Source organism: Rhododendron vialii, chromosome 3a, assembly GCF_030253575.1.
Source record: "Rhododendron vialii isolate Sample 1 chromosome 3a, ASM3025357v1".
In the NCBI taxonomy this organism is placed as follows: Eukaryota; Viridiplantae; Streptophyta; class Magnoliopsida; order Ericales; family Ericaceae; genus Rhododendron; species Rhododendron vialii.
In genome coordinates this window covers 34,018,848-34,037,116 of record NC_080559.1, presented here as the reverse complement: position 1 = coordinate 34,037,116, position 18,269 = coordinate 34,018,848, and the positions used below count along the sequence as shown (strand labels likewise).

At 39.7% G+C, this 18,269-nt stretch overlaps 2 protein-coding genes and 1 pseudogene across 2 annotated transcripts; all 3 read left to right on the top strand.

Moving 5' to 3' along the window:
* The first annotated feature begins 478 nt into the window (after window positions 1–478).
* On the top strand, window positions 479–2,401 carry LOC131320242 (F-box protein At5g07610-like). Its single transcript, XM_058350883.1, has 2 exons — window positions 479–672; window positions 1,048–2,401. The coding sequence occupies exons 1-2, from the start codon at window positions 544–546 to the stop codon at window positions 2,242–2,244; spliced, it is 1,326 nt and encodes a 441-aa protein (XP_058206866.1). The 5' UTR covers window positions 479–543; the 3' UTR covers window positions 2,245–2,401.
* A 3,392-nt stretch (window positions 2,402–5,793) lies between these two features.
* On the top strand, window positions 5,794–9,632 carry LOC131320244 (equilibrative nucleotide transporter 8-like). The gene is made up of 2 exons (XM_058350886.1): window positions 5,794–6,805; window positions 8,831–9,632. Exons 1-2 carry the CDS (start codon window positions 6,283–6,285, stop codon window positions 9,523–9,525), a joined length of 1,218 nt encoding a protein of 405 aa, XP_058206869.1. The 5' UTR covers window positions 5,794–6,282; the 3' UTR covers window positions 9,526–9,632.
* Window positions 9,633–15,714: 6,082 nt separating this feature from the next.
* LOC131320247 (equilibrative nucleotide transporter 8-like) lies at window positions 15,715–17,561 on the top strand (annotated as a pseudogene).
* The last annotated feature ends 708 nt before the right edge of the window (window positions 17,562–18,269 follow it).

Here is an 18,269-nt window from a genome sequence, read left to right as displayed (position 1 = left end):
AGAACAAAATTGAAGACTGACGAAAGATATTTTCATTAATCTTCAAAGATATACTGACACATGAAAGAAAACTGATATTGTAAAGTAAGGTAAACACCAATTTTCAAGGACGAAATCGAATCAATGACAATAGTACTTTTTTTAAAGTTTAAAAAAATAATTAAAGTGGACAAGAAATAGTGATGTTGAAAAAACAAATACTCCAGAAGACAAGAAACTGGTGAAGGAGAGAGTATTTCATATGTGGGACTCACATATATAATGTGTATGAATCCTTTTACACGTGGAAACAAATACTCCAGAAGACAAGAAACTGGTGAAGGAGAGAGTATTTCACACGTGGGACTCACATATATAATGTGTATGAATCTTTTTACACGTGGTATCCATATATAATGTGTATGAATCTTACATATATGTCAAAAATTGTATTTAATATTGTGTTTAAATTATTGTGCGAGTAGAATTTTTGTATTTTTAGATGTGTACGTAGAAAAAAAAAACTTTCTTAAAAGGGCTCAAACCCTTCGAAGTTCGAACCCCATGGCGAAACCCTCGAAATCGAAGAACCCATCGGAGGCAGATGATGGGGTGCTCGACGCCGATGCCGATTCCGACCTCGATGCCGGCAAAAAGTCACCGTCGATAGACAATGTCACCGGCGACAAAGAGGTAACTTTAGACATCGTGTCTGTATATACGAATCGCGTAATCACAGCTTCCTAATATAGGGGTTTCATTACGAGTATTTTTTTGCTTCTCCTTTTTCCCATAAGCATCGGTTAATTTGGTTACAAACACCTCCTAATCGAATTTGTTTTTCTCCCATGTCATTTTTGAATTGTGTGGTTGAAGAATCAAAATTTACCTGTAAAATTTGTGCCACTTCTTCAATAGCTCTTATTATCGTTCAAAACAACAAAGTGTGCGCCTCTTATGCTGAAAGGAAGAAATAAGCGCCTTTAGAGGGATTGAAATTTGAAAAGCCTTCTCTTTAATCGCGTCTCTGCACATTCTCTCTCAGATTTTATAGTTGGTTATGAACAGGCAAAGACCGCCAAGAGATTAACCAGCAAAAGAAGAAAGGTAGTTAGTTCTTGTACATCGTCAGAACACTCACGGGCAGTAGAATTAGTTGCCAGCAATGAAGATCTCCTAACAGAGATCATTTCCTTTCTGCCTGCGAAGCCGCTCCTCAAATTCAAGTCTGTATCTAAGCATTGGCGCTCTCTCATCTCCGACGTAAAGTTTACCTCCAACCACGCCTGCCGAAATCCCAGTTCTTCCTTGATCTCAGGCCTCTACTTCTATCATAGACCTTGGGTTACATTCAAGTCTGTCTCGCTTCATGGCCACCTAAGTCTTCCCACACTTGCCTTCCTTGATCCTGTACTGAAAGGATCGGAGTCTCGTGTTGAGGACTCTTGCAATGGCTTACTATTGTTCTCGAATGGTGGCAAAAAGGAGTATATTGTTTGTAATCCGACCACCCAGAAATATATTGCACTTCCCCAACATGGTGACAGCACTACATATACATATTCTCATAATTTCGGTGCCTACTTGGCTTTTGATCCTTCAAAATCGCCTTACTACAAAGTTGTCTTGCTAAGTTACCATTGTGGTTATGTGGAAAGATCTAGGTCATATCGTATTTATATATACTCATCAGAGAGTGCGTCTTGGAAAGAAGTGCATGTAAAAGCACCCATTGTTGGCCCCTATGGACGCAGGGTCTTTTGGAATGGAGCAATTCATTGGATGAGTCACGACGATAATCACATTCTGTTTGAGTCGTTCAACATTGATGCAGAGATTCTGACAGGAACCCAAACGCCTAAAGTACCTAATATCCTTAATGGAGATAAGATTCAGTATTTTGGGGAATGTGGTGGGAGTTTGCTTCTTATTCAGTCTCGTGAGTACTCTGCTATGGGATTCAGAATCCTTGAGATGAAAAAAGACTGTTGTCGTTGGATTGTGAAGTGCCGAGTGAATCTGAGACCCATACGTTCGGTATTCCCTGAAGGATACTGCCCAGAATATTGCGTGCTGTGTTGTGTGAATGGAGCAAACGGAAAAGATTTCACGCTCGTGTTTGTTATCCCGGGGAAAGTTATTGCATATGATCTGAATTCGAAGGCAATGAAGGTGCTTCTTGATTTGCATGGTGACGCTGATAGCCCTTCTCACTATTCATATTATCAAGTTTACCAATTCATTGAAAGCTTATCCCCTATTTGAGCATCTACTACATTCTAATTTCCTTTTGCTTCAATCTACTTGTTGATGGTCGTACACTCATTATTTGTTGCTTGTTATAAGATATCTTTGGTTACTTTGCTGTAATCTTTTGAGTGAGAAAGCTATCATCTTTTTGCAGAAGTTCACAGAATTCTTATATTTTGCTCTTGTAGTTCAGGGATTTCTTTAATGAGATGTTGCTTTACATGCGAGTCCTGTTGCTACTTTTACACCTTGGCTAAACCACTGAAGTATCTTCTGTAGTTGCTTGTGATGACACAATTTGGAGAGGTGTTTTAAATGCGTGTGGAAGTGTTGAAAAAATAAAAGAAATGGGAATAGAATGGACACTGGTGTGGGGTTCTTGCGATACCCAAAGTTGGTTTTAAGAACGAAACCGTATAGATGTGTTCTTTATTTGTTTCCTTTTTGTCCATGGGCATGAGGAATTCCTCCAAGGCAGGACCATTTTGGACCTTTTTTTTTTTGAACACTACCATTTTGGACCTGGATGTCTAGTTTCTCTTACATATGAGCTAGCAAGCAAAGCGAAGCAAAGGTTAATGAGAAGTTTAATTTAGATTGTGGTTTGTTGGAAATTGGAAAACAAACTGTTTTTGCATATGTTGTGAATGTCCGCAAGCTACCACTACCAACTAGGCATACAGGACCAGACCTGTTTTTGCACATGTTGTGTTCCGTACAATGGCCAGTATTTTCTTCTGCAAATTTTCATTTAGCTTTTAATCATGAAAGTATAAGGGTTACCTGCTGCTTGTGAATTTTTCCAACAAATATGTTTCCTTTCAGATGAGATTTGGCAAGGGGCGAGTTTATATAATGAATGTAAATTGCGTCCTTGATATATCTTGGGCTTTAGATTAGATGAGTCTTACATGAGACCCGGCTTGAAAATCATACAGACCATCTTTCAAGGAAATGGTTCATCCGTGATGAAAAATTAGAATGATCCAAGTCGTAAGAATGGATCTCGCCGTGGCCCGTAAATTTTACAAGAAAAGCCGAAAAAAGTATTCTAAATTTGAGTTAAAATTTAACATGCTTCACCCCCCCCCCCCCCCCCCCCCCCCCCCCCCACACACACACACACACACACACACACAAAATTTGAGTAAAAAATTTGGGTATGAGTATCTGTATCTCCAATGGCAAAACACAATTTGTACCTGAAAATTATTAATCCGTTCATCCTATAATATTTGTCCGGTTCGCAAAACGAGAACGTAAAAATAATAAATTTTTTGCAAGAAAATGTTTTTTTTTTTTCAACAATTCATTAGAGATCGATGAGTTCTTTTAATTTATGAAAAAAGTTTGAATTTTTTTTGAAAGAAATGCATTATTTTTTAATTCTCGTTTTGCGGACCGGACAAACATTTTGTGACGGAGAAAGTATTTTTTAAATACCCAATGGCAGACATGTAAATAAGAGGGAGGAGGCAATCGTCATATCCGTGCACCGCCAAAGCTCCAGAACTCCAGCGAAGCTCCAGAACCTCGTCGAAACTCCGGCGAAGCTCTAAGAGTACTCAGCGCTCTACTTTTACATTTGATGCCTATTGCCTTTGGAAATCAAATCTGAAGAAACGCTTCTTCGCTGATGGGAAGCACCTTACTTAAGGTCTTTGTTGAAATTTTCCTTTGATTTAATCGATTGAATATTGTCGCAGGAGGCAGCGTGGCTTCCTCCTTGGCTTCAGCAACACGATGACGATGAACCACTGGACGTGCAGCACATGAATTGTCAAATTTGTAATCAATGAGAAAGAGAAAAGAGGGATTCAAAAAATGAGTTTGGGTTCGGACCTCCTCAAATTTGGACGAGGAAATTGGTAGAATTCAAAATGGGCAGACAGATAGGTATAACGTTGGAGATGAATTTTTAGACTTTTAACTAAAATTTTGAGTACATGTAATAAAATGGGTAAAAATTGGAGATGCTCTAATAAACCTTAGAAATATTCCGTGATATCTAAGAGGCAGGAATCAAGTTCCCCAGCAACTTGAACTGATGGTGCATGGACTCTTGGACCTTTTTCATGGTCACGCCGAAAGTACCCCCCCTTTCACTTCAACATTACTCCTCATCTAGAGATAGGAAAAAGTAGGGTTTGATTGGGCACTCATAGTCATATATGATGTGAGTCTCCTTGCAAGCAATTATTCGGTGGTTCTGAACCGGTGGTTCTGCGGATTCAAATCACAATCACAACAGGAATTTTTACGTGATTCCCGAATTGACAGTTATATGTAATTAGATATATCTTCCGTTCACATTAGTGTTCATTATGTATCGAATGAAGTCGTGAAGGACAACGTACGGGTTACATTAACTGCATATACGGGTATTTATACGCAGTTATTCCTTCGTCATATCAAAGTGAAGGTGCTCTGTACTACTAACAAACTTAGCAAAAGTAACAATCAAATTATGGAACAGAAGTGGAAGATATTCCTTCAGTGTTTCGGAGGAGCAAACAACAAATGTACCAGTACTAGTACTACTGTTATTCTAAGATTTTGAAGCTCGTTAAACAAACCACGTGTATTCTGAACCTTGTTAAACTTTCAAATCATGCTTGAGCAATCCAATTACTCATGATCAGCCGATGTTATTTAAAAAGAATTCAGGGTACTCGATATCGGCTCGTTGGAGATCGATTTCCTCCATAAATAAGCTGAACTTAAACATCTTGATGAAGCTTGCTAGGTTTTCAAAATCAGATCAAGCTTGAACAACCTAATTCTTGGCTCGTTTAACTTGTTGTTAGCCCTACTTCCACGAGGGTCATATTCAAAATTAGTATGGTGCTAGAACTGCCAACTCTACAACATGCTTGACAACTGTTATTTTTTCATTCTGGTGATGTAAAGTTCCCGGGTCAGCTTTCGCGCATCTCAAGGGAGCTCCAACCTAAGTCACATAAAGTTTCAGCAAGACACTCTGTCCCTGATCTGAATTCCTGGTCTATTCTCCCGCTTCTGTAAATTTCAATAGTTTGAGATGTTTCCATCCACTAGGAGTGCAAATAAACCGAGCAGAGCTTTATAGTGTACGAGATTGGCCCATTTTGTAAACGAGCTGAGCCAGTTTAATTTATTTAATCGAGCCGAGCCTATACAAACGAACCGAGCTTTTGAGCATTGAGCTTGGCTCGTTTCCTAAAGGAGCTTGAGCAGCTCAATTCGTTTGCAACCCAAGCATCCGCACCCGGATTATGCGAGCTACAACAGTGCCAGCAAAGGTAGTCATAAATAAGTGGCAGTACAGAGGATGAGGAAAAGAGAGCACCTCCAATAACACCCATCCATTTTCGTCCCCACAGAGCACCAATTTTTCTACGCCCATAATCCCCATTTATTCCAAAGTTCCAAACCCATCAATCAAATCCCGGCCCGAATTAAGCGGAGCCAGTCGTCTCTGACTTCTCCCAACCCTGTCCAGCCAAATTCACTTCACTGGCTCAAATAAAATCTGGGTCACTGTCACACAAAACTGACTATTGATTAAAGGAATCACAACTGTCTCAACTACTATGTATCATGGTTTAGATTATTATGTCCTCCAGCAGAACTGCACTTCCTTGCTGCTCCAATTGATTCCAGAACGGGACTAGGCTAACTCACCCACTATCTCACGATGGGAAGGGTAGACCAAAATTGACATTGCCTCGGTGAATAACACACACAGACGCAGGCGGAGAGATTCGATCTCCTGACCTCCTAGTGAGATGCAGGCGTCCAGCATTCTAACTCACCCCTCTTCTCGAAAGGTCGCGTAGCTTAGGTTCATAGGTCTTGTTTTGTGAACTGAGACCAAAGATTCCACTGGCAGCATTACTAGAACCAACACATTGTCCCAAAGCCTAGCACCCAACTCAACAAATCAAAGTGCCACAGCTAAGCCTATTTGCATTTCTATATTCTAGCCAACAATCATTTCACAACTCACGTCACCACTTTGAAAAATGCTTAAAACCCCAACGATCACCCATTGGGACTCATAACCCTCCAACAATGCAAAAAACCCAACAAATGGAAGGTGTCAAAATCCCTGGAAATCACCAAACTGAGCCAAGGGACACATTCAAAATCGCTTACGCCATTCATTTCTTGCTAGGGGCAGGCAACTTACTACCCTGGAATGCTCTCATCACCGCTGCCGATTACTTCGGGCACCTCTACCCGTCCAAACACATCGAGAGAGTCTTCTCGGTGGCTTACATGAGTTCTTCCCTATTGGTTCTGGCTCTGATTATGGGGTTGGGTGGAAATTGTAAAATGATCATGAGCTTCAGAATGAGGATGAACTTGGGCTTTTCTCTGTTCGTTCTGTCTCTCATGGTGATTTTATTACTGGACTGGGCTTGGGATGGAAATGGGTCGGAGGGGAGGCCCAATGGAGCGTATGGGGTGACGGTTGGATCGGTTGTTGTTTGCGGATTGGCTGACGGGTTGGTTGGAGGAAGCCTTGTTGGGTCTGCTGGGAAGCTGCCTAAACAGTTCATGCAGGCTGTTTTTGCAGGAACTGCTTCCTCAGGTATCATTTCAACTTCTCTCATTAACAAGCAACACAAAAACAAAGCCGTAGAAACCATGGCCCTGAACCAAATCCGGAAAGTATCAGAGAGGGCAGGTCTACAAACCCGATTTAATTTATGTGCTCTTTATCTTGCTTCCTTCTTCAAAATCCAAAACTTCAGTAGTGCACAATTCTTTTAAACTAGCAAAAGCATGAAATGGAAATTACTAAGATGAAAGAAGCGGACATAAGAGAATATGATATATCAAGAATTGTCAGGGCAAAAAAATAGAAATGCAAAAGGAATGGCTTACATGGTTAAGCATATGCTCTTAATAGAATTTGCTTATGTGTTTGGAGGGCTCTGAGGAAGCACAAACATCTCAATACTAGCTAGCAAAAGCCTATCCAACTCCTCGAAGCTGGACCTGGAATCCAAGTAGAAAGACAAAATCCAGATTGAGAGATAAATTAAGAGTTATCTACTTCAGTAAGGCTAAACTGTCGAAAGTCTTTCGCCACAACACTGAAATGAGCAACGCCTTCTTTGTTTTCTTGCTAGCCATATCCACTTTTCGTGGTTTTGGCAAACGAAAACAAGGAAACCACGAAATGCTCGTGGTTTTGATAGCTTTCGCCTCTTCTTTTGTGAAAACAGGTTGTGAAAGTATATATTCTCAATGTTTCCTGAAAAGGAAGTGATCAAATGTTTTTTTTTTTGGTTGAAGTAGTTTTCGGAAACACAAAACGAAAATGGTACTAATTGAGCAGATACAAGTTCAAGAACTGCATCCACCGTTTTGGAGGTTCCATAGTAAGACAGTCATCTGTATAGTACAACATCATCTACTGATACGGAACTGACATAAAAAAAAATACACTGCCTGCTATGTGATAGCCAAGACTTGGGGGAAGTGCCTGCATAGGCCCACATTAGTTGGGAGCTAGAGCCTCGCTTAGAATATTTAACACCCAACTAGGGCTCAAGGCCGGTCTTCAGACTGAAAAAGTATCTATGGTCAACCGGGTCGAGACGTTACACGTTATATCATGATTAGCGTTGTTCTTAATAACCTTGTCGTCCGAAAGTAACAGTCAATGTACGTGTGCATATGTACAATGATGATATAGCTTTTATAAATCATAAAAAAGTGATAAGATGCATGTACCGTCAACTTGATAAACCTCAAAACTATAATTTGGGGATATCTAAACAAATCTCTACACACCTCTCAAAGGTCAACTCAACATCCAATTCTGGTATTTTAGCCAATCACAGGATAAAACTCAGTATTCATCATGAATATCTAGACCAAATACTGAAGCATTATTCGGATCAGTGGCTTTAATTTTACAATAATCATTATCAATCTTTCAAATGATCACTAAATCAATTTTTAAGCTGGTAGAATGCTTTGAGTTAATGAAATCTGACACACCTAAATCCTGGCTGCTGATTTTCTTGCTTAAACTGAAAATTATTTGACCAAAATGGCTTCTAATGCTCCACCAAAAGCTCAAAAATGGAATACTAAGTACACAGTGATAACAGTGACAGCAATAAGCTTTAGTGAGCCCCATTTGATTCACAGGCTCGCTTTTCCCCACATATTGACCAAAACCCAAATTATAGATGTGCGTCAACCGATCACGGCCTAGCAACCAGGGTATTAAATATTAACCGATACGGTAAAAGCCTCCCGATACCTTTATATACCCAGGTATAGCAGAGCAATGAGAATTGCTTATTTATCGAATAGTTCACCATACTTATTTATTGGTAAAGAACCGATTCCCTATCAGGCATACAATAGTACGGCCTATTCAGCTGCGTATTGCTCCCTTATCGCTCCGCTGTTGCTCTGTGACCGTTTCCATTTCGTGTCCTCCTGATACCGCAACTTAAACCAATGAAATAAACTTGGAGACATAGCATTCAACATAAATTTCTATATCATATTAGTGAAGCAGTGCTTAAATTAGCAATGAAACATATGACTCGTATCATCCCTATCACTGATTAAATTGTTTTTTCCAAAACAGGCGTTCTTGTATCCATCTTGAGGATCATAACAAAGGCATCACTCCCCCAAACACCGCGAGGTCTACAGACAAGCGCCACCTTATATTTTATTCTCAGCACATTCATTTTGCTATGCTGCATTTTTTGCAGCAATCTGTTGTACAAATTGCCAGTAATGCAGCAGCACAACAAGCTTCTCGGAACCAGCAATTTGAATCCAAGGCCAAACTTTTGGGACGTGGCAAGAAAAATCCGGTGGCCCGCATTCGGAATTTTCACTGTTTACACAGTTACTCTATCAATCTTCCCCGGATTCATGGCGGAAAACATCAAATCAACGATTTGCAAAGATTGGTACCCGGTTATTTTGATCACAATTTATAACGTGTTTGACTTAGTGGGGAAATGTTTAACTGCTGCATATGTTTTGGAAAATGTTGGAAAGGCTACTTGGGCTTGCATGGCAAGGCTTTTGTTCTACCCCCTCTTTACAGTGTGCCTACATGGACCCAGTTGGATGAAAAATGAGGTGATAGTGGCATTTCTGACAATCGCGCTCGGGTTGACCAACGGGTACCTGACAAGTGTCCTCATGATACTCACCCCGAAATCCGTGCTAGATCCGGAAGCCGAGGTGTCGGCTGTTGTGATGGCTGTGTTCTTGGGGATGGGGTTGGTTGCTGGTTCTATTCTCGGTTGGTTTTGGATCATTTGAGCTTGTTCTAGTAATGCTTTATGAAGGACCCTTATAATTAATCTGTTATTTTCTTGATGTACTTGCTGATTCTCTAAATCACGGTTAATGTATTTCTTCTTTTGTTATATAGAATGATGTTGAAATAACAATCCAAAACACCATCAAGAACTCATAGAACTAACTGTGAGACTAAATATAAGAACTGGTTTACTCAGCCCAGTAAAAGCCAGATACCGATGTTCTCGGAACCAGATGCCAATGTACTCATAACACTCGGTTCAGAACAAACAATCATTTCGCTTCTCGCTGTTTGTTACTCCAAGACCCCGGCTATAGAAATGATAGTTACTTCAAGAACTACCAAGAAAAGATTGGTCTTCGGGACCTACTAAATGTTTTACTGAGAATGTTTCTTATGATCTGTCTTTCCTCATTCTTCACAGTAGTAGCCCTGCCTTTTCTGAATGAATGACTGAAACCAGAAGCTGAGTTCCTGTTAGTGCAAAAGTCGTTGTAGCCGATGAAAGTGGATAAACAGAGATGCTTCAAGTCACGTTACTATGTCGCTGTCCTTGAGACGATATTCGCCCCCATCAATTCGAGAGAATTCGGTGTGCACCGGGTTACAGCGAAGCCGCCTCCAAGATAAAATGAAGCTCAGTCTCCAATTGTTTTCTAACTGCATTATGCACAAACGAAAAGAGACCCGAATACCTTTGGATTTTGCGAGCCCCTTAAGTATAATCATAGGAGATAATTCTAGAGAGAAACAATAATCAGAATGATTCTGATTATCTCCCTCCGAATTAGTAGAACCCTTTGCCTTTTATAGGCATAGGTCATGACTGTTAACCAAAGATCGCATCACTTGATTTAATCCCAATGGTCATGTCTATTCATAATAGCCATGTCTATTCATGCGATCCTAAATATTCATACCTTTTGATTAGATCATGTCTAATCATTTAACATGAATAGACACATCTTTTGCCTTTAAATCTAATAACCATGTCTATTCATATAACCTGAATAGACAAACCTTTTGGATTAAAACCGTTCACCAATATTCACATTTAATATCCATTACATATTTTGGAAATGTTCCAACAATCCCCCACCATTTTCAAAATATTATTGAAAATAGAACTTGTTTAAGCTCGAAAAATTTGTGCATAAATGAAGATATCTTACGATTTGAACCATTCACTTAGTGAAGACATATCAAAGTTAGTCGGAAGAGCATAGTAGACTTGTCTTTGAACTAGCAATCCTTGTTGACTAACTGGACACGTCTCACACACAAATTTTCTTCTCCTTAGGTAATTCATAAAAGCCGACCCATGTATTGGCCTTGGGTCTATATTTTGGTTTCATGAGTGCTCTAAAGTCAAAAGCCCCCGAGACCTATAGGAAGCAGCACCACCTCCACACTCATATAGGTAGGATTTTGTCAGTGTTCCTGTAACTACAACACAAAAATCCTATTAAGAACTAAGTAGTTCACCCTCTTGTTTTTCAATATTACAGGTACAAAGCACTTTACCTTGGGATGGATCAATTTAAAAATTAAGTGCTCACAATCACGACATATGGTGTACTTTGCTCATTGAATTCAAGACTTGAGGTATGGCTCAAGTGTTGAGTCGAGTTTCCACCAGGAGTGATTAAACTAATTAGGCTAAAAACCCCATCCCTTTTGATGTTTGCCACGTCAAACCCCCTTGCAAGAGTAAATAAAATCATTGCATTGAAAGCAATATTTTCCATAGCTATATCACCGTAGTTTATGACGTGATTTACTTGTCCGGACTATCACCACAGTCACAACTACCAACCATCTCTCTTAAGTGACTTACTGAGAAATATATCTGTGACAAAATACCATGTCACCACATCTCATCGTAAAATCCTCACTTTAATCTAAGAGAGAACCCCCCACAAAATAGACTTACTATTTATCCATGGTTTCCATGCTTAAATTATATCAGGCGCCTTTGTATCCATCATAATTGATGAATACCAATTACAAGCATATAAACCAATTCCTCCAAATAAACAAATTTGGATTTGATTAACTTGTGGGCCATAATTGTTTGGAACAACTATGCAACTAAGATAATAGGAATCCGCTATTCCACATCTTTGTTTACTCTCCAATATACACTGGAGAACATGACCTAAAGGCCACATTAACTACATTTCTTCCGATGAAAACCATGTTTCATACTTCTTGGAATAATCATGACTCTTTTATTTTAATCCAAACACCTCACCGCTTTATTTAGCCTCCAATGGTTACACCATTTATTTAAAATCCAAAATCCACACTTTTTTGGGTAACACCCACTTGTTAAATCCTTAACCTCCACATAAATACATTAAAGTGTATTTTGGTAAAGGGCAAGAGAAGAGTCCTGTCCGTTTTTATTTCCTCATAAAAACAAACTCATTCATATAAAGAATTCACAACACCCACCATTTTGATTACCTTATGCTAATAACATGCATATAAATTTCCAAATTTATGATGGTATGTTCAGCTTTGGAAATGGCTTTCAAAACTAGGATTTCAGAATACTCTATATCTAGCATATTGCATAAAACAAAACATTCGAGATAATTTAAATAGTCACCGATTCGGTTAAGCACTGGCCACGTGTCCAACAGTACTGTAACCTTGTACTTTCCCCAACACCATTATATGGTTCTTGATCAAGGCCGTCAAACAATGCTCATCAAGAACCACAAAACACATTTCGTGTTACCGAAATACTACCATGACATAATTACCTTATCAGGTATCACCTATGACCAGCCCCAAAATTTTGGCTACAAAAAACTATCCGATACTATTCATGAATAAAACCTTATTCCCGTGCTCATAAGAAACAATTCATAAACTTCAACAATTGCATACGAAATAAATTTCACATATAAGAGAGATGCTCCATCTAGACTTATTTATTCCGAATTGAAGCAATACTAACAAACAGATGCCGTAGTCACGGGAACTACTATCTGAAACCATCGCATTACTCAACTACATCATGCGAAATAATTGCAACAGAGGCAACAATCGACATGGCAGAAAAGAGGGCCCCATGTGCCTTAAGGTTGCATCCATGCATATATATGAGTATGGATTGAAAATTTCGTATCTTTCAATACCTCTCTGTGTATTCTGGACACAAATGCACAACCATACATAGACTCACCAATAAAGAATCGAAATTTCCAAGTTAACAACCTTTATTAAAAGTACAAGAGTACACAACATACATCTCCAAAATTAAAAGAAATGTGGATCAAACCTATTTAGCATGTGGATACATAAAACTATCACACATATTTCAACACCCTAATCAACCGAAAATTTGATCTTCTTTAAAGATCCAAGACAAGGAACGCTTTTGCGCGTTGTGTGAATAATTATCGGCCATTTGTGACCAAAAACATCATGATGTTTCTTTCGCGCCATTTCCATCGTCCGCAATTGACGCAAAGGAGTCGAAGTATAAACACCCTCGCTCACTCCTTCAAATGCCGGCGGAGGGGACAATTCACGGTTGATACCGTTAGGCGAACCTCCCATGGCTGCGGTAGACTCATCGGAATCCTCCATATTTTCCAATGGAACCATCTCCTTTGGACTATGAAAATCATCATACGTCGATGAATCCTTTCCAATTTTCTGAGATCCATATTCCGATATTTCCTTAACCGGATTAGCCGTAACGTTTTGGACTGAACGTTCTACCACAAAAGAGTCCTCTTCATCAGAAGAGATATCAATCACCACTGGTTGACTCTCATGCAAGAGGCCTCGCCTTGCAAAAACCTCTTTCCATTCTTTAAACCAAAGAATATCTTCGGGACTCGGGGGTGAAAAAGAGTCTCCCAAAACGATATTGAACGATGGAAGAAAAGGAGCCGAAAGGCGAATGATATTCAAAGGAATTTCGAAAGGCATTATGGTGGAAAGAATGTGTTGCAGTATGTACATCAAAAAAGAACATGCAAAACACTTATTTATAGGCAACAAGGCAATTGCAACGGTCATCACAGCAGTTAACTAATCTAATAGCTCCATGTGGTGCAACACTTCAATAATTAGTAAAATAATGAAACGAAACCACCATTTCACATGAATCGGTTGAATAACTAATTTAAGCATTTCAAAGCATATTAGTAACGTCATCAAGTAATAGCCACAGAAACACACTTTGTGCATATGTGAGCTAGTGAATGGAACAAACTAAATCAATATAAAGAAAGAGAACTCCAACCAGTGCCGTAACCATCGACATCTACTCAATTCAACCTAACGGGTACATAGACTAGAACCAATACCGTGGATTATCCGATACACTCCATTAGTAGGATCAATATTATGGATCACCTCTTCCCAAAGGCTACTAGTGTTTCAAAATGTTCCAAACAAACATTAAAGAAGTTTACCAAAACTCAACAAATGGAATATGAATCCAAAGCCATAACTGGCACGATCCGGTGAGGCCAAGTCAAAAACAGATTCCACTAAGTCATAAATTGTTAGACTACAGCCCGTTCTATCCGTTTATCTCAAACGATGCCACACATACATACAATGGAAGCCTACCCAATACATCAGTAATGCACAAATTTGAAATGCATGCAATACAAAGATTTCATAATTCGTCAAGTACTGATCAAATGCAACTAATCATGCTCTTTGTAATATCTCATCAATATGGTAATAAACAAAACAAGTCATAGGAAAATACGTACCCGTTTCCACCTTAATTTTGTCGTGATCGAAAAATTCAATTTAACTTACCCATTTTTGATGAAATAAAAAAAAACTAAAGCGAATTCGTACAATTTCCTGATTGTGTCTCCTCCGGCCCGCTCCACCATCGTCAAAGATTGAAAAACTCACAGCATTCTTCAAACACATATCCGTCTTCGTCTTAAGGACCCATAACATAATCAATCCACTTTCATCTTCCCGAAATATATCGTCTTAAGATTGTTAGTGCAAAAGTCGTTGGAGCCGATGAAAGTGGATAAACAGAGATGCTTCAAGTCACGTTACTATGTCGCTGTCCTTAAGACGATATTCGCCCCCACCAATTCGAGAGAATTCGGTGTGCACCGGGTTACAGCGAAGCCGCCTCCAAGATAAAATAAAGCTCAGTCTCCAACTGTTGTCTAACTGCGTTATGCACAAACGAAGAGAGACCCGAATACCTTTGGATTTTGCGAGCCCCTTAAGTATAATCATAGGAGATAATTCTAGAGAGAAACAATAATCAGAATGATTTTGATTATCTCCCTCCGAATTAGTAGAACCCTTTGCCTTTTATAGGCATAGGTCATGACTGTTAGCCAAAGATCGCATCACTTGATTTAATCCCAATGGTCATATCTATTCATAATAGCCATGTCTATTCATGCGATCCTAAATAGTCATACCTTTTGATTAGATCATGTCTAATCATTTAACATGAATAGACACATCTTTTGCCTTTAAATCTAATAACCATGTTTATTCATATAACCTGAATAGACACACCTTTTGGATTAAAACCGTTCACCAATATTCACATTTTAATATCCATTACATATTTTGGAAATGTTCCAACAGTTCCCCATCTATGGAGAAGTCTTAAGGGCTAAACCAGTAAATATACAAGATTCCAAGGGCTCAAAGTGTGATGAATACATGAGACAGCGCTGCCTTTTCTGTTGTTTTGTTCTTCCCCTCCTTGTGCAGAGTGTTTTTCTCCTCTATGGAGCTCTTACAACTCTCTAGTGTTCTTTTGTGTCTTTATGAATTTCATCTGTTTCCATCTTTACTAATTTGGGCTACCCAGTTGTCGGGGTTTCTATCTCCTCTTCCTTGATTGGCACTATTTCTCGAATTGTATTTTGAGATTTGCTTGCAGTATGCGCTATTTGAGTCCGCGTTTTCTACCTTGATATTCTCGTGTCTAAGTTTAAGGGGTTGTAATAGAATCACTTTGGGAGTGTAGTTCATGAATAAAGTTAAAAAAAAAAGAAAGAAACAAAGCGAACATTCATGTCCTTCTAGAAAAGAAATGCAAAAACTAACATTCATGTGACATCATGAGGGTGATGCCATCACGCTGCCGTCACCACTTTTGTTAAGTCTGCTTAAAACCCCCAAAATACCAATAGAAACTCATAACCCTCCAACAATGCCGAAAACCCAACAAATGGAAGGTGTCAAAATCCCTGGAAATCACCAAACAGAGCGAAGGGACACATTCAGAATTGCTTACACCATCCATTTCTGGCTAGGGGCAGGCAACTTACTCCCCTGGAATGCTCTGATCACCACCACAGATTACTTCGAGCACCTCTACCCTTCCAAACACGTCACGAGAGTCTTCTCAGTGGCTTACATGAGTTCTTCCCTGTTTGTTCTGGCTCTGATTATGGGGTTGGGTGGAAAATGTAAGAAGATCATGAGCTTTAGATTGAGGGTGAACTTGGGTTTTTCTCTGTTTGTTCTTTCTCTAATGGTGGTTTTATTACTGGACTGGGCTTGGGTTGGAAATGGGTCGCCGTGGAGGCCCAATGGAGCGTATGGGGTGACGGTTGGGTCGGTGGTTGTTTGTGGGTTGGCTAATGGGTTGATTGGAGGAAGCCTTGTTGGGTCTGCTGGGAAACCGCCTAAACAATACATGCAGGCTGTTTTTGCTGGCACTGCTTCTTCAGCTCTCTCTCTCTCTCTCTCTCTCTCTCTCTCTCTCTCTCTCAAGCATGAAATGGAAAACATTTATCAGTTGGAAAAATTGAGCATGTGAGGACCAAAATTTAATTAGAATTGGGAGAGGAATGGTTCCAAATTTAGTCTCGTACTAGTATTATTTTTTGGTAACTCAGTATCTCCTAATATTGGACTGACTAATCCGGGCCGATTTTGCTTATGTTTTGAAGGAGTTTGTAGGAACTACAAACATCTGGTAACTTTACAGTGCCAATCTGTTTGTAATTTACTTCGTTCCGTTTCACGTTTCCATGTTGGGTTTTCATGTTGCTGCATACAAAGAGATGGGCAGTTCGAAATACTCAGTCGTTTCGATATCGTTTTCAATGTTTCCCGAAAGGATGTCTCCAGATTTTTCGCTTTTCAAGTAGCTAGTTTTCGGAAACCTTTGGTCAAACAAGGTTTTTTTTTTATATTTCGCATTAAGTGGACACACAAAACACACAACAAAAAATGATGCCGTGCGGAATTATACATTTCCAAGATCTGCATCCACCTTTTGGACATATTTCATGGTAAAGCAGTCCTAATGATATGGAGCTGTCATGTCGAAGGCCTAGTTTGGCATTATAAGTCAAATAACTTCTTCTGTTTTTTTGGTCCACAGGTTTTCTTGTGTCCCTCTTGAGGATCATAACAAGGGCATCACTCTCCCAAACACCATAAGGTCTCCGGATAAGCACCCACTTGTATTTTCTCATCGGAACTTCCATTTTGCCAAGCTGCATTTGTTGCAGCAATCTGTTGTACAAATTGCCAGTAATGCAACAGCACTACAAGTTTCTCGGGACCAACAAGCAGGATCCAAGGCCTAATTTCTGGAACGTGACAAGAAAAACCCACTAGCTACGTAGTAACTCTCTCAATCTTCCCTGGATTCATCATGGAAGACGTAAAATCGTTGATTTGCAAAGATTGGTACCCTGTTATTTTGATTACACTCTATAATGTGTTTGATCTCGTGGGGAAGTGCTTAACTGCTGCATATGTTTTTGGAAGTGTTGGAAAGGCTACTTGGGCTTGCATTGCCAGGCTTGTGTTTTACCCACTCTTTACAGTTTGCCTAAATGGACCCAATTGGATGAAAACTGAGGTGATAGTGGCATTTCTGACCATTGCGCTCGGGCTGACCCATGGGTACCTGACAAGTGTCCTCATGATACTCACCCCAAAATCCTTGCTGGATCCGGAAGCCGAGGCGTCGGCTGTTGTGATGGCTGTGTGCTTGGGGATGGGGTTGGTTGCTGGTTCTGTTGTTAGTTGGTTTTGGATCATTTGAGCTTGTTTTTGTAATGTATTAAGGACCCTTAATCAATATGTCAATTTCCCAGATCAGTTATCCCTTTCTTGGTTAATGTTTTTCTTCTTCTGTGATGAAAATTGCCAGTTGAAATCACAATCCAAAACACCATCAAGAACTCATAGAATTGACTGTGAGACTAAATAACATAACTGGCCTACTCAGAGTCCAGTTAGTGTTGGGGATTCGAACGTCCAAACCCACAAGCAAACGCACACAATCGAAGAACAAATCAAGAACAGAAAACAATATAAAGTAAGAAAAGAACAAGACACAGAGATTACGTGGTTCCGACTTAAGCTGATTGCTTAATCGTACGTCCACGGGGTGCTGGGGTGTTTCACTATGATGAAAATATGTCAGAGTTACAAAAAAGAGGCAGCCCTAGCTTTGCTTTTATATGTGCAAACAAGCTAATACTAGAAAACCCTAAAAAACGCTAAAACCTGCGTTGGGCGGGACCCAAAACCTTCCGGGTCATTTTTACTGCGACTCTAAAATTGTCTTCACATCTCAACAATCTCCCACTTGAAGACATGATTAGACATCCAGCCAATCATCAACTATCATTAACACCACCAGCACCCAGCCTCCCACTCAAGCTTGGAGACCCACAGAAGCTGAACAAGACTTCAGCTTCTCCACAGTAACCACCTTCGTAAACATGTCTGCCGGATTATCCCTTGT